The 16,618-nt window shown below is 37.0% G+C and overlaps 1 protein-coding gene across 11 annotated transcripts in view; it reads right to left on the bottom strand.

The window, feature by feature from the left end:
- The window catches only part of gphna (gephyrin a), a 475,089-nt gene that overhangs the window by 44,752 nt on the left and 413,719 nt on the right, over positions 1 to 16,618 (bottom strand). For 9 of the 11 annotated variants that reach the window (XM_088924522.1, XM_088924516.1, XM_088924517.1 and 6 more), the window contains one exon: positions 2,504 to 2,546. In XM_088924522.1, the coding sequence (XP_088780648.1) occupies positions 2,504 to 2,546 (43 nt within the window). Of the gene's footprint in view, positions 1 to 2,503; positions 2,547 to 5,967; positions 6,031 to 16,618 lie in introns of all 11 variants that reach the window. The other 2 variants (XM_088924523.1, XM_088924524.1) reach the window with 1 other exon arrangement.

The raw sequence follows: 16,618 nt of genomic DNA, 5'->3' as shown, positions 1-16,618 counted from the left end.
AGTGGCTAGAGCACAATGTCAGTTCAAGGCAGAATTCAGCAAATGCAAAGCAAAATAAAGCATCCAATTTCAAAGTCCTAATTTGAAAGTGATCGATTCAAATTGAAACATGTCACTTTCTTCACAAGTAGGAGGCTTTTTTAAGGCTTAGCAGGCAGAAAAGTGCCAACCAGAGTCAGTGTCAAGCAGTCAATGAATGAAGCGGATGTTGTGGAGTCTGTCTTGGAGCCCAGGCACCAGAGAGATACTGTACTCAAGCTTCCTCTGCCATTTGGAAGCAATCATCATTATTTCACTGTTAAGATGGCTGTCCAAGAGAAAAAGTTAAAACACCAGAAATTACATTGACAAATAATAAACAACAGGAAAGACGGGTTGTTTATCCAAAGGAGCTAACTATTAAGGACTGAAAGCTGATAGATACTACAAGGACACTGAAAAAAGAAAACAGGGAAAGCAATTGCCATGGGGTTTGGCATGAATAACAACAACAATCATAATGAAATCTGCCATAAATTCACAACAGTTGTTTGTCCATGTTTGTGTCAACCTGTAATTACCTCCAATTTTTGCTTCATGTTTTTATTACATCCAGTGTGCCCTGGATGACATTTTAAAACACCTTTTTGGATGATGGAAGAAAATTATGGATTGGATCCAGTGAGAAAATGCCTTACATAGAGTTCAGTTTGTATTCACTTTTATTATTACAAATTGGGTTGAGTTTGACTTAATGGAAAGCATGGCAGTTGACAGAGATTGTAAGATGGTCTCCCCTTGATGAATATGGGTAAATACACTCTTAAAAGTCCTTAAACAAGCATTTAAATATCACTTCTGCTCTGGACATCACTTCACAAGAAGGGTCACAAATGACAGGAGGCCAGTCAGGCCAACTAGCTCATTTATTTGTAGATAGCTAATTGACCCAGTCATTTCTGGAAAGAAGTAGTTCAGGTGGGTAGCTGCGTCAGCATGTGTAGGCTGCAAGGGAACAAGAAATAGGTTTATTCCATGCTGAAAAGAGAGCAAAAGAAAACACAACGTTTTGGCCGTGGAGTCTTCTTCAGGTGTGAGAAAGACAGGACCGAAACGTTGTGTTTTCTTTCTTCTCTTTTCAGCATGGAACAAACCTATTACTCATTTCTTGAAAGAAGTCAGGGTATCAGCTTCAAAAACATGAAGTATCAGAGTATGGATGTGTAGCTTGTTTTTAACTCCCACAACTGTCTGAATAAAGAAGTGAGTCCTGTTGTCAGTTTTAAATGCATTTCCACATATTTACCACCTGTGTCCTCTGATTTATGTTTCGCTTCTCATTCTTAAGAAACAGGTTAGGTTGTCTATGTCAATGTTTTTAAAGATTCTAAGTACATGCACCCTTGTAATATTCTGTGGTCAAGGCCAAAAAAGTCAGTTCCTTCAGCCTCTTAGCATAGGATATTCCGTTAAGGCCAGGAACATATCTGAATGCTCTTTTCTGGACTAGTTCAAAAGCAGCAATATCTTTACTATAACATGCTTGAAATGACATGCTTGCCAAAGAAACAGAAAAAAACTAATGTATGCTAACATATACATTTTTTAGATATTAATTTAAAAATACACATGGCACCCTAACATACTGTAAGCTTATAACGTATGCTTATAAACTTAACTTGCCAAAGCAAAAAACAATTAAATAGATTACAGTACATATACAAATTGGACCATGGGGACCACATTCCAACATACCCTGAAAGTGGACATACAGTAAAAGATATCAGTGATACAAAAGTTGTTCACATGACATGTTCTCTTTATGGAAATTTCTCAAAGTCCTGTATGAATGCATACTAAATTGAATGGAACAGGTAAAGGTTTATACCATGGTAAAAGAAAAAGAAAAGAAAAATTTCAGGTGTGAAGGCTGATACTTTCTTCAGGTGTCTGACACCTGAAGAAAGCTCCACAGCCAATAGGTTGTGTTTCTTTTCCTCTTAGCGTGGAATAAACCTTTACCTGTTCCTTTGCAGCCTGTACTCAAACATCTTACTAAATATAATTTCTACTTTTGCATAATGTGAAGAACACACCAATTTATTTTGTGAGCACTCCATATTACTGTTTAATTACTGTCCAATGATGTAGCCACTTTTGCAGAATCAGGTGTGTTCTTCAATGCACTGTGACTTTTGGCACAAGATCAGTGAAATTCTATGCTTATATATAAATAAATGTACTGAAACTTCACACTGCACAACCAAAACCAGAACAATTCCAACAAAAAGCTTAAAACTCAAAATCCAAGACACCAAAAATTCCAAAGTTTAATGTATTATACGAAAAAAGTCACACAACACACATATTCCCCAACTCAAACTTGAAAATCAACTGCAAACATTTCAATTGTATATTGTAAATTAATTAAAGGGCATTGAAAAAGAAACCCAGATGTGACTCTAGTTCTGGCCTTGTCTTGGAAGAGAGCCTGTGGCTAATGTTTATTATCTCATGTACTTACTTGCTCTAAGGATATTTTCTTTGCTGCTGCACCGGGACTGCACCTGCAGAGAGAAAACAGAAGTGATGTGAGATGAAAACCCCTCTACAGACAATGACGATTAGCTCTCCTGGCAGGCTTCAGAGATTAGAATTATCCAGCATTATGGAGTTGGACGAGGTATTAATATAGCATATTAATCCTGCTAATTATAATGAATAGGGGTAGAAAATAATTTTTGAAACTTGTCTCCATTACTATTATTATGATTTACTTTGTTTCCAAACTGACCTGAATAAGAGCATATACTAATTTAATACATTATATTTCTGAATCATGAAACAAACACATTAAAGAAGCCACTTAGGAAGAAGTCTGGTAACTAAGCTGTGAGTTTCAGTTAACTAAGAATTAGTAAGCATTAGGCCTGTTTTCTTAATTACACTGGTACATTTCTGGCATTGAAATCAAACAAAGCTGTCTCCCAATACTTTCTCAAACCTATTGCCTGAAGTCACAACTGCTATTAAAAGGGGCAGTTTGCCACAATCCCAGTAGGAACAAGTAATAGGTTTATTCCATGCTGAAAAGAGAAAAAAGAAAACACAACGTTTTGGCTGTGGAGCCTTCTTCGGGTGTAAGGGTGTAAGGCTTACACCCGAAGAAGGCTCCACAGCCAAAACGTAGCTGTGGATGCAGCTACCCACCTGAACTACCACAATCCCAGTATACAGTTAATTTATGGACTTATGGACTCTTATGAAGTCCAAGAACTGTTGTTGCCCACCCAAGCATTAACTGGAATGCACAGCAAAGTTAATTGGAGTATTCGCCATAAATAAGAAGTCAAGTGCACCTATAGCAATGTGCATAGCTTCTGATATAGATCCTAGACTGTACATAAAATTGCAGCTAACTATGCCTTGTCAGGCATTTCAAGTCTGATTCTTCAGTTACATCTCAAAGTTTGTTTCCTTCATGGCCTCCTCTTTAGTTTTAATAGAAATGCAATAATATGCTTTATTCATTAGACTTCAAAGAAGGCAGAATGCAGGCCAATTCAATTTTTGACAGCAACAATATCTGGAACTCTAATTGCGGAAGCCTGTGGATGTGGTAAACGAAAGCATGTTCTAGTTCAGATGTTGTAGTCAGCTAATGAAGGAACACATGAGGGGAATGCTGCAGGTGAACAGTGGCTCATGAACTTCCTTTCCTAGAAGAAAAAAAAAAAAAAACTAAATGAAATAATACACTACTAATAATGGACTTCCCTTTAGGCCAGGAACATTACTGTAGTAAAAACCCCTCTTCCACAGGAATGTGCATTTTAAAAACCAGGAGAATGCCTGACTACAACTGGAACAAAGACACATTCAGAAAGAAATGCACCACTCAACATCTGGTAGGAAATCGATACACCAATAAAGAAAATATTCATACTCTAATTTGTTCTGAATGTCTCTTTCACAATATATAACTTATACTCAACACAATTGTCATAAAGTCAGGAGCTTTCAAGAGCACACACTGGTTGGTGAGATCTCCTGACATGTGTCAATGACAATAACCCGGCACATTCCAGGAATGCAAGCACACCCCAAAACTGACACAGGCCTCTGTGCTGTTTCTGATTAGTGTACAGCAGCTGCTGAAGTTACACTTTGCCTCCTGATAGCCAGCTGTGAAAACAATATGATGCAAACACAATAAATTGACTTTTTTTTTTGTTTCCTTTAAAAAGTTTTGCAAAACCATTTTTCTTGTTTATTTGCAGAAACTGTTCAATTTGTTTCAATACAAACTACAGTGACACAGTGTATCACTACAATTGCTCATCCAAATAGAGTATGAAAATCATTTTTGTTAGAATCTCATTGCCTACCAAAAGCTGAGCATCATATTTGACTTTTTTTATTTCTTCAAGCAATGAAGAGAGGACTGCAAACTGTAAATAGTTGTGGGATTTGGATAAATATAAAAAAGAAACATTAATCTGCTTTCCACAACAACAGAGGTGATGACTTCCCCCACTATCTAGGACATTACTCAATGAGGTTTAAAAACCAAACCTCTTGAGAATAAAGATGGACAAATTAGAGGCCTTTGTTTTCAGATAACATGAGCAAAAATGCAATAGTGATTACATGTGATTGCCTTATTGATCCTGTGGTGGATCCGTACAGTTGGTGACTGAAGGAGCACAGGTCTCAAGGCATAGTGATTGAAGCAGAGTTTCAGAACTTTAAAATATGTATTTCAATAAAGGGCAACAGCAAAAGTATTGATGGTGCCCATACAGTACCTGGTCTTAAGAAAAAACAGAAGATTTAGATTGTGGTCTCCAGCTAGGGTATCCTGATCAGACCACCACCACCAAAAACAGGAGTCAAAGCTGTTTTGGTGACATCATTCCTACTAGGCAAATTAGCACAAATAGATGTAGATATTGTTGGTGTCTGCTTGTTGGAAATATAGGACTCTGTTTACTGTCTGTATACAGTATAAAATTCATCATTAAGAATCTTAAATTGTTGATCAACTTAGCTCACAGTCACAAATCTCATACATATCAGCACAATTGCTTCTTTATGCACTATGAGCTCCATTGCATTAATAGCAGAGCCAAGGCATCAGATAGAGAAGTGACACAATTTTCACTAATAATACCGCAACCTAAAAATGAGGTTGACACTTTTATAAGTCACAGAGGTTACTATTGCTAAGTATACCAAAGAATCCCTGGCTAATTTTGAACCCTCCCTACAGTGGAAGTTCTTGGGCAATTGTACAGAGCCCCTTGGAGGAGTCTGAATTCAGCAGATGACACAACCCAAATCTGAACCTTTAAAATCTGGGATATAGTACCCAACCTGTGCCCTATACCAACAGTGGCCTGCACCTGTTGAGTCATTTACAAGCCCTGTTATTAGTGTTTGTAAGACATTTTGCGCATCAACACTATGCTCTCTACTCTCTAAAATTTAGACTCCTTTGGTGTCTGGGAAAGTTGATACTCCTACTTGCAAAAATCGATTTCTCTAAGTATCCTCTTAGAAGACCAAGTATCCTGCTTGCTACAGCAGTAAATAACTTTCAAAATTATTTCCCCAACATCCCTGGCCTAAAAGGAGAAATGACACCACAGTCTAGCATAGAGCATTGTCTTGAGATATTTTAAGATGTAAAAACAGAAAAAAAGGCCACAAACATCAAATTAAATTAACGCTGCCTGAAAAATGAAACAAGTGAGGCACAGTATGGTTGAGTCCTATAGCTGGGAAAGCACGTCTACTGCTGCTTCTAGTGAACAGAAAACTGGAGACAAACACAGTGACCCAACAAACACACCATACAGCTAATAAAAAAATGTTAGAGGTGAGACATCGCTAAGGAAGAAAGAGAGAAATAAGCAAGGAGCTTAAACTCATAGCGCAAAGCGAGGTTTGCGAATGGGAGCAGCTCCTTTGGTCTGTAATAGTTACTCGCGAGTCGTAGCTTCTATGCGTCCTGAGTTCATCTTTAAGCCCTTCCAACCTATAGTGGAGCTATTGCATGGACAAAAACAAAAGATTTGTAATAAACAGAGAAGCTCGCAAATCTTAAGCACCAATGGATCATAGCATGAGTGTAAGAAACAGAGAGAGAGAAAAGGAGAATCATATTTTGCTCTTTGAAGTCAAAGAAGTTACATAAAGGCATCAGAAGTTCTGAAAATGCTTTTTGATACAGAGAAAACAGAAGTAACAACATGTAAAACTGAAGCAAAAGCTCAGTAACCCAATACACAGTACAATCTTGAAGTCTTTCTTAAAATTATAACAGGCTCACAGCAATCTGTGCTTTATAAAGATGTGTTAAGAGATAACAATTATTTCTCACAGTAAATGGCATTTCCAAATAGAAAAAAAAAGCAGTAAAAAAGTTACAATGATATAAAATGTAAAAGGAAAAAACATTTAAAAATAAAGACTTCTATAAACTAAGTAAAAGATCTCTCAAAACACCTCTGGTTTCCAAGTTGAGGTGTACTTTACTTACCTTCTATTTCATTAAACTCTTTTGAAAAATTTTGGTGATGAATTCCAAATAATTTCTTTCCTGTTCCTGCATTTTCAGATACAATATACTTACACAAAAAATAATACAATGATGTAGCCTATGGGACTAATAACGACTTTGTATAAGGATTTTTTAAAAAAGGTCAGACAGAGGAATTAACATTGAGTTAAAAATTTTCACAAAAAAACGAAGAGTCACTGCTGAACAGAATTATAGCACAGATATTTATATTATTTTCAGCTATATGAATGTGTTACCAACAGGATGACCTTTAACATCTAGAATGAGCCACTGTCCTATATAGTGAGGGGTTGAGAAGCTACACAAAAAGCAAATACAAAATAACAGATATACATTTTACACAAGAAGCATTTAAATATTTTGGGACTCAACACATGCAATACAACAGCCTAAATACAACCCCTAACAAAAGACAACGAGAGGACTAGTTGGGAGGGAGGTAGGGGGAGGCATAGGACAAGTGGAGAGAAAGCACCAAGCATGCCAACATGAACAAACAGCACCCAGCAAAGCAAGCTCTACCCTTCTCTCTCTCAGTGCAGCTCAAGCCAACTGCTTTTCTTGACTTCTGGCAGAGCTAGTACAGTAACTGCACTGCTGCTCAAGGTGTTCGCTCAGAAGTTAATGCCAGGTGGGTCAAAGGGAACAGAAACATGTGGTGAAGCCAGTCGGCAGTGTCACTCACAGCAGTGTCTATGCAATTTGGGTGTTGGTTTGTACAGCTTTTATTGAATTTGAGATACTGAAGAAATTAAATTAGTGTGCAAAGCAATAGGTAAAGGAGTATACCATGCTGAAAGGAAAAGAAAAGAGGCACAACATTTCAACTGTGGAGCCTTCATCAGGTGTGAAGGTCCCACCTGAAATAGGTTCCATAGCCGAAATGTTCCTTTTTTTGCAGCCTACACATGCTGATGCAGCTACCTACTTGAATTATATTAGTTTATCGGTTAAATACAAAAGACTTTCATGTAACAAAACAAAGGTATGTTTAGCACTTATTTCACTAAGAGTACTGTTCTTTTACAACACTGGAAGTCAGGGTCAACAACAAAAAATACACTAATTACTCATTATCCCAGCTACAATTAAAGCACAGCCATGCCCTCATTATAGATTATGAATGAAAGTAGAATAAGTAACATCTTCAGTTTTCAGACTTTTTTCAGTCAGATGGGAGAATACAGCAAGAAAACTGACTTGCTGTGTTCTCAGAGGATGAGTGGAGTTTATACTGTGTGGTATGGCCCTTTGCTTCTCATTCTGTGTGGATTAATGCAGCAGCGGGTAAGGGAGACTACAACCAAATTGTAGTAAAGACTCTAAATAAGGGAGTCCAGGCAAAAAGGTTTGCTGTGTCATTTAATCATGGACACTTGTCAAGGTGAGCTGGGATAGTAACTTTCACAATGGGACACCGCGGTCCTTGGCATACTGTACATCTCTCCACAATAAGCACAGTACCTCGGTGAACAGGGGAAACTCAAACTTATTTTCTATCTATTTTTTTAGATCAAATTGTAACAAAATTACTTATACTTTGGGAAATTGGAAGTGACAACAATTAGTAGGGAAGTAAGGTACGGTACATGATTGTACAAGCTCTGTACTTGATAAATCTCTAGTTTCTGCCTCTTTGTATTTTGGCAAGTAATTTGATACTCTTAGTTTCCATAGAAGGATTTTACCTGTATAAAGAAAGCATTCAAACCAGCTATAGACAAGTTCATAATTAAATTTAATATTTAAATTTGTTGAACTTTTTATTTTTTTTAAAATGAATTCTTGTAATTGGACATTTGTTAATATACATTATATTTAAGAATATACATAAACATTTTGAAATTACTTGTTTTATGTCCTTAACACATTCATAATGTCTTCCATAATGTCACCAGCAGAGATTTAATTGGGCTTGACTGAAGTAAACATCAGACCTTCCACAAAAAATGATTAGCATACCCATATCTTTACAGGTTCTGCAGTGAAAACTATTTTTTCTTATTAATGTTGCAAGCTGGAAAGTAGTGCATCTTTTGTAATCCGTAATTACTTAGGCAAAAGTACTCCAAATCAATGATAAGCCTAAATGGAAATTCTTATAAACATTTAAAATAAAGGCACAACACAATTAAGCGGAAAGTAAACAGAATATTTTATTACTCTGAAGGAATAATTTTGCTTTATTATAAAAGATATTAGAATGATCATTTCTCACCACGTTTTAAAAACAAATCTGTGTTTCTGGGGTAATCTGTGTTTGCTAAATAAACTAAACCTGAGCCAAAAATAAACAGTCCTGTATGTAATATGGCACATTTTTACGGCTTAATATTTATTAATTGGCTTTTGTTCTTTCCAGAATACACATAAATTAGGAATGTACTTTATAAATGATAAAATATATGAGAAGATATATGCTTCAAAGACAAAGGAAGATTTTCTATTATATTTCTTTTATTCATCCCTCAAGGCAAGCAATGGAAAATGTATTTTTATTAGGAAACTTGCTTGAAAAAGGAATCTCTTTGCAATGAAACTGCAGTTGATATGTGGTAGACAAAAACTCAGACAAACCATGATGTGCTCACCTTGTCAGTTGTTTAAAAGGCATATACAATGTCTAACATCAGGCATTATTTAGTATTTGTATATTACTCACAACACAATTTGCTTCAATGCAATCTATGTGCCTTAGACACCACTGCTGAAAATTACCCCTGGCTATTTCTAGAAAGTCGAGTGGTTTCTGGAATTTATGTGTTAGAGGTCTTTTGAGACACTTCTAAATTGATCTGCATCAGGCTTCAAAACTATGCTTCTAGAGCACTATGCTTACTGTATGCCTCTATACCTCTGTGTGCATGCACTGCTCAGCACAAATAAACTGTTCAGAGAACCACATTGAGAGAAGAAAGCTGAGTGCACACAGCTTGTCTTTCTGCCTATACAGCACAGGAACCTGGGACCTGCTGAAAACAAATTACAGTATGTGCTCACGATGCATATTTGCACAGGAGAAAAGAGCCATTACTACTTTTAGACATTCTCTTGGCAGAGACAGTGTGGCATAAGTACAAACCCAGGAAAGCAAAAGGAAATACAAAATGTGGCTAAACTGGTACAGAGCACAGGGGTTTAGGTTTCTGGGTCTCTTTCTTGTATAAATAGGACATTCTGTACAACAGAATGCATTGCACTTGAACCAGAGGTGCACTGGTGAATCTGAGAAGCATAAGATACAGTTAGTTATTAGTTGAGGCATACTGAAATTAGGGGAGGGTACAAATCAGTTTAGAATGTAAAAGAGTCAAACTACAAAATTAAAATGAACATTTCAACAATTAACAAGTCTTAACACTATGTGTATGCTACAAACCATTTAATGCAGATATTAACACAAGTAGTTTAGTGTTTGATGAAATTCTGAAGAAATATGGCAAAGTTGAGGCTATATTGCAGGGACATTTCTACTTTCTACAAATATATTGGGATATAGTGATGGATAATACACAATCTGAAATTGAGATATTTAAATGGTCAAGTAATAGGTTTATTCCATGCTGAAAAAAAGAAGAAAGAGATCACAACGTTTCGGCCGTGGAGCCTTCGTCAGGTGTGTGTTAAATAATCACACACCTGAAGAAGGCTCCACGGCCGAAACGTTGTGTTCTCTTTCTTTTTTTCCAGCATGGAATAAACCTATTACTTTTTCCTTTGCACAAATGATTTGTGCTTTGTGCTAAATTTAGAATAGAGAAGTATATTGAATTTAAGTGCAAAATATAGTGTAAAACATTTTCCAATACTAGACCAGCAAAAGAACTATAGTTCATAGAAAATAAGACATAGAAAATATAAATTAATTTTCCACACAGATGTTTTCAATTGGATATGTCAACATCATGCCCTGTGTTATTAAACAAGATATGTAAGTACTGAATAATTTTTAAAGTAACTGATATTAAGTACAGTCTGTTTGTACAGTATATATAAACTGAAAACATATTTAACAGGCAAAATCTTAATATTTAACAAGTGACAAGAAAAAAAGTTGTCTTGTCTCCTACTATTGAAATTTAGAAGTTAACTATGAACTAGCCCAAATATTGTACTGCAAAGAATGAAGTGTATATATTGTATGATGAAACCTTTCAATTCAGCATTGTACTGGAAAACTACAACATAAAATAAAATCTTGGAATGCAATGTGGATTTGTAAAATTGTGGTGAACTGTGGTGGTTATGGTTCTTAGTCACTCATCAATCTTGAAACCGTGTTTATTTTTATTTTGGGAGTTTTGTTGCTCTGTACTTTGAATCAAAGATGAGTTAAATAAAGCCCCTCAGAACACAATGAGTTAGCAGCTTGCACTTTTATTTTATAAAACCAAAATTAAATATTTAGCATACAACCTGTTAACTATATACTAAGTGGTAATGGATAAATATTCTGTACAGCTGAATAATTATTTTAGCGTTGAGCTAAAAGAAAACAGACTCTCATGAGTTTTACTTGCAAACCAGCCACATTAACCAAACTGTTTCATTCCAGGTTCAGAATAACTGGAATACAAGCAGCTTCTGTCTGTACTACTGTATAAGAAGGTGATGGAAATGTCTGGATTGAAATTCCTGCAAAGGCTTATTTACATTGGATGCAAAAGAAAAGCAAATATGAGCAATCATGCAATAAAATAAAGATAACCTGTAACTCTGATTAGTAGGTTTCACAAAAAAACTGTAACTCTGATTAGTAGGTTTCACACTGGATGAGAGGTGACAGGCAATGCTGACTGTGCTCAGTGACACTGAGGAGATGCCAGAAAAGGAACTGATTCTATCATTTCACCCTATAGAATTGCATCACTGTTAAAATGAACATACCTCAAAATACCACATAATGGCATAATACATAATACTGCAAACAAAGGTTTTATCTAAAAACTATATATTTTCAATTATTTTAAGTTTAAATCATTATTAACCATTTTTAGTCTTAATTAATTAAAATTAATGTGGAACAGGATTTTTCTGCTCAACAAGGCATTCAGATGTAGGCTAAGCGGCAGTCAAGCACTGCCTAAAACACAATCATCACTGAAAGATTTATAAAAATTTAAATATCACATCACTGTCATTATACATTCTGTGCTGTCTGGATAAAAAGTAACAACAAATTATTTAAAAAACAGGCAGAAATACTTTTAGAAGATTTTAACACCAGAAAAAAAATCCATCTAAGATGCCAAATAACTAACAACTAAGATAAAAAATAAAAAACCCTCTCTCCACACCATCATTGTCTTGCTAGATTTGCGCCAAGGTTTTAATGACTTTCTAGCATTTAGTGACAAATTGTGCACTGGAGCAAAAAACTGATTTCCCATAAAAATCGAACTTTTTTTAAATTTTTCACAGAACAAAACAACAATGAAACAGGATTAGCCAGATTAGTATAAAAAATAAATTTTATACACACATTCCTGGATTCCACACCAGTTTATAATATTTAACTCCTAGACAGTATCACCACACCCCAGAAAATGAATATTCCTAAATGCGGGCTCTGCTGTGTACTAAATTACTATTACACTGATTGCAGACATTTATCAAATGGATTTCATACTAATAACTTGAAAGGGATCACACCTTTAAAAACTACTGAAACAATGCAATTAAAAAATACAATTGCCAATTATTTTTGTTATATCCACTACATTTATATATATAAATATATATATAAGATTGTGTAATCTTTTGTGTATTTTTCAAGTCTTGCAGCTATGATCCCTTTGGTTGTACATAGGGGGTGGATGAGGAAGTGCAGCCAGCTTCTGAGTCACTTATCTTTTAACAGATTGCAGGATCACACTGACCTGTACCAAGGTTCATTTCTGACTGGAAGAGAGGTGTGTCTCACCCCAACACCACCACATGCCTGAAACGGCCAGGGAGTCTGCAGGTATCGCTGTGTCTTTGTGAGCTGAGAGAACCCATTCTGATTAATACCACTCTACCCTCAGTATACTGCACATTACTGCTTGGGGAATCCTGGTTAAGTGTGGTGGGAGCATGAATTCTTGGATCAATTAACTGCTAACTCCTAAATGGGCTAGACAGGGCTCTTCTCATTTGTAACCGTTCTTATGTTTCTTATTTATGTTCTTATGGTCATGGATGGCTACAGGCATGACCTGGTCTTGAACTTGTGATCAAAGATCTCAACCTCCAGTGGTGTGAAATCAAACTGTAATTTTGTTGTTGTATTTATTAATCCATTTTTCGTTATTGTTTTATCCTAAGAAGGTTGGAGGACTTGCATTTAGATTATTTTATAACTAGTATTCACTTGCTGCATTTGTGAAATTGTGAAATGAATAAAAAAGGAATAAGGGAAGTACAAAATTATTCTCTTCAATTACTTATTCACTATACATTTGCATTAGTGCTTATGATACCAATTTGTAGAAAAGTAATGTAAAATCTTAATAACAACTGTAGAAAATATTATAGTGTGTATTTTGAAAGCTACATACTAAATAATTTTGCATTTTGATTCTCCTAATTTATGAAAGTCATCTTGGATAAAGGTATCATTTAAATGGAGACCTTTCATACCTTTTGTGGAACACTGCATGTTAAGTATAACTTTACAAAATTTAAATTTCAACATAATGACATTCCTTTAAATGTCATTTCACAACCAAGAACAGCATGATCACTTCTTCAACACCTTGTGAATGCACCTGCAAATATAAAGCTAATGAAGGAAATGGTGGTGGTATAGAAGTACAAATAATGAAATTAAATTAAATCTGTGCATAAAACCAGGAGAAACACTAAAGGAAATATTGCTGATAACAGGCCTGCAAGGATGAACAGAGAAATTTGTTTCACCCAGAGTAAGCATCTGCAGAATACCTGCAACCAGGATTAGAGTAGGAACAAAGAAATCATGTCACTGTAAAAAAAGCAGAATGGAAAGATGTGAAGTAAGACACAAGATGTGAAAAGGGTTAACTTAAGTCAGTTCTGCCTGAAGATTAGACTTCTAAGCAACAGGAGTTTATGGCAGGAAAGGGGGTTAACTGATAAAGATTCCAGATGCCAGCTAGGAAAACCCCTTAATCCCTGACCATTTGGCCAAAAGGCTGTAAGCTGGCGAAACACGTGACCTCCCCCCTTTACCATAATAATGAATGACGTCCGAAGCAGCAAGGAAGGACTATATAAACCTAAAGTTTGTACTGGCACCTTGAACAATACTTCAGTTTTGTTGTTTCTTGCGGGAAACAAGACTTCAGCTTTATTGTTCCTTGCATGCAATAAACTCATCTGTTTAACTTCATCTCGGGATCCAGAACCTTATTCTTTCTGTTACAACAATTTTGGCGTAGTGAACAGGATGCTCCAGAAGGCGCAGGACTTCCCATCGGCAGGAGAGACGGTCAGCGCGCACATTACTAAGAGGTAAGGACTCCTCTTTTATTTAAAAGTTCCGACTCTCTCTGACCGATTGGGAAATCTCTGCTCCCTGTGAGAATCGCCCGAGATGACGGAGTAAACGTGAGTTCCTGGATACCTCTGGCCCGGGGAAGACACCGGTGTATGTAATGGATGGTTGGCTGTAAGTCCAGAATTTGGTCTGGCAGGCGGTGATCCGCGGTATTGTGTACAGGCATTCGAAACTGGTGTTGGGTGTATGCCTTAGTTGCACGTATGAAACTGGTGTTGGGTGTATGGCTTAATTGCACATGGTTTTTGAATGAGTTTGGAACTTTACCGTGAGGCTCAGGAGCGGTGTGGGCCTTAATTGTGCCCAGGGTTCTGAAGCTGAGTGGTGCCTTAAGGTAGGCACGTAATCCAGGACTGGTGTGGGCCTTAATTGCGCCCGGAGTTCTGAGGCTTGAGTGGTGCTTTGAATGCACGTATAATTCAGGATTGGGTCCTGAGAGTAGCTACGGCTTGACCGTGCACGGATAGGCGTGGCGTGGTTTTGTTTTGTTTTAAAGGGAACAGGAAAGACGTAGATGATACATGTATGTTTTTCGTGTTTTCCTCCGTTTAAAGGGAGCAGAAGAGACGTAGATATAGATGTATGTTTCTGGTGTATTTCTTGTTTGTGAACATATACACACGCACGATACTTACATAAACACACCTCATAATAAAAGAGCAAAGCACTAAGTAGCAGGATTTAAAGGACGTTGAGACCCAAGAATCGCCCTGATTGAGCTCAGTGTGTAAGTCCACCCCGGGGCCAAAGCAGCGATGCTGGCGTTCTGGGGATGGTGAATTACTGATCAAGGAAGGGGGTTTTCGAGGTCTCGTTCCTTGCCTGTGAACAGTGTGGTGTAAGTCCTCTCTAAAGGCTCTGAGAGGCATTTAGATCTGGAGGTAACAGACGCCCTTAGCTGAATGAGTGCAGGAATGCACAGGATTTTCAAGTAAAAGCATCCCCCTACTGTATGAGCTGTTACCTCACACACAACAAAGTAACTCTTAAAGAGACCGAACATGTGTGCTAACTGATGGTTTGAGAAAGTAGTGTAATATATCCGTTTATATATCGGAAAAGTGTAAGTTGATGGAAAAGAAGGAAAAATATGGGAAAAGCTGAGTTTGTCAGAGGGAGTTTGGGGTGAAGACGCCTGTAAAGAAAGCATATGAGTATTGGCAAAAGCACAAGGATGTAGCTGCCACCCTGGTGCGCGGCTGGCACCAGTGGTGGCAGATACAGGAAAAAAGAAAGAGAAATTGGAATGTGATTACTAAAAAGTGTGTTTATGGGAAAAAAAACCCGAAAGAAATAAATGAAAGAAAAGATACTTTTACTCGCTACGAAAGAGTATGAACAAAAGCGAAAAGAGGCAGTGCAAATGAATCAGAAACTAAAGGAAGAATTAGTTCCTGGTCGCACTGCACTAGTTAATGTGTTACAACCATCAACTAAATTATATCCTGCTCTCCCATAGGGAACAGACAGGCAGGAAATGAAAATAATTGGGATCAATTCCCACAGTGGCCATATGGAGACGGGGGGTCTGAGTGGGATGACACCTGGTACGAGTGTGATAGAGATGGAACAGGGACTCCCCTCTTAAAGGGAGGGCGCCCGCAGATCTGTACTCTCACCTGAAGTGGGAAAGGATTTGATGTAGTAGGGGCTGAAGCTGTTGATGTCTCGCACCCCGTCGAGGGGTCCTCACTCGCACCTACCTTCCCTGATTCCCCCATACGATCAAATCAAAAACCGGAAGATATTGACTGGTGGGCTAAAGAACTACTGCATCCGAAATTAGGAATGCAGCGAACCTGGAGTGCGCTTCAGGAATTAAAAGGATTCATGTAGAAGTGAAACAAAATACAGCGCATTGTAGTACGAAGAAAAAAAATATATATTCTCGATGTGTATGTGTGTTTTATGAATTTGTGTGCCGGCATGTATGTGTGTAACTGTGAGTTTTGGTATACTAAATGATGGTGCGAGTGTGTTTAGCCAGCCGGACTGGCTAGAGACATAACTAAAGAGACTTGACGAAAATCAACTTAAAGAGATTGGAAAATATCAGAGCGTCTGAAATGTATAAGTACAGTACAGGTGGACTTAAAAGGAGTTAAATAAATATTTTTTGTATTTATATACAATTAGTTGTAAAAGTGGAAACAAAAGTTGGATTTATTCGAATGTCTCAAAACCAGACATGCTGAAACGCTGTAGGTTTAGAATCATGACTGGGGATAACATCACTGTGAGATTTCCAGAACTGAATAATCTCCACCGACAGATAGGGAGAAATATGTACATGAAGGTGTGAGCAGTTTACATAGGATATATTCCACAGAAATTTGATAAATCTTAGAAACAAAATAGACAGGCTGACCGGGGGAAATCTCCAGTTTACAATTAGTGTAAACAAGAATATACATGTCATTTTAAAAGAAACTGCCGAAAGCGCATGCAGGAAGCAAGGACCTGCCCTGTGGTTCAACTGACAGGGAAGAACAGTGAAAAATGTATCACCCTTCTAAGAGTTCTGTCTGGGGAGA

The sequence above is a fragment of the Atractosteus spatula genome, chromosome 9 (assembly GCF_055471065.1).
Source record: "Atractosteus spatula isolate fAtrSpa1 chromosome 9, fAtrSpa1.hap1, whole genome shotgun sequence".
In the NCBI taxonomy this organism is placed as follows: Eukaryota; Metazoa; Chordata; class Actinopteri; order Semionotiformes; family Lepisosteidae; genus Atractosteus; species Atractosteus spatula.
Note: the sequence above shows the minus strand (reverse complement) of the source record. Positions and strands in the feature narration are given on the sequence as shown.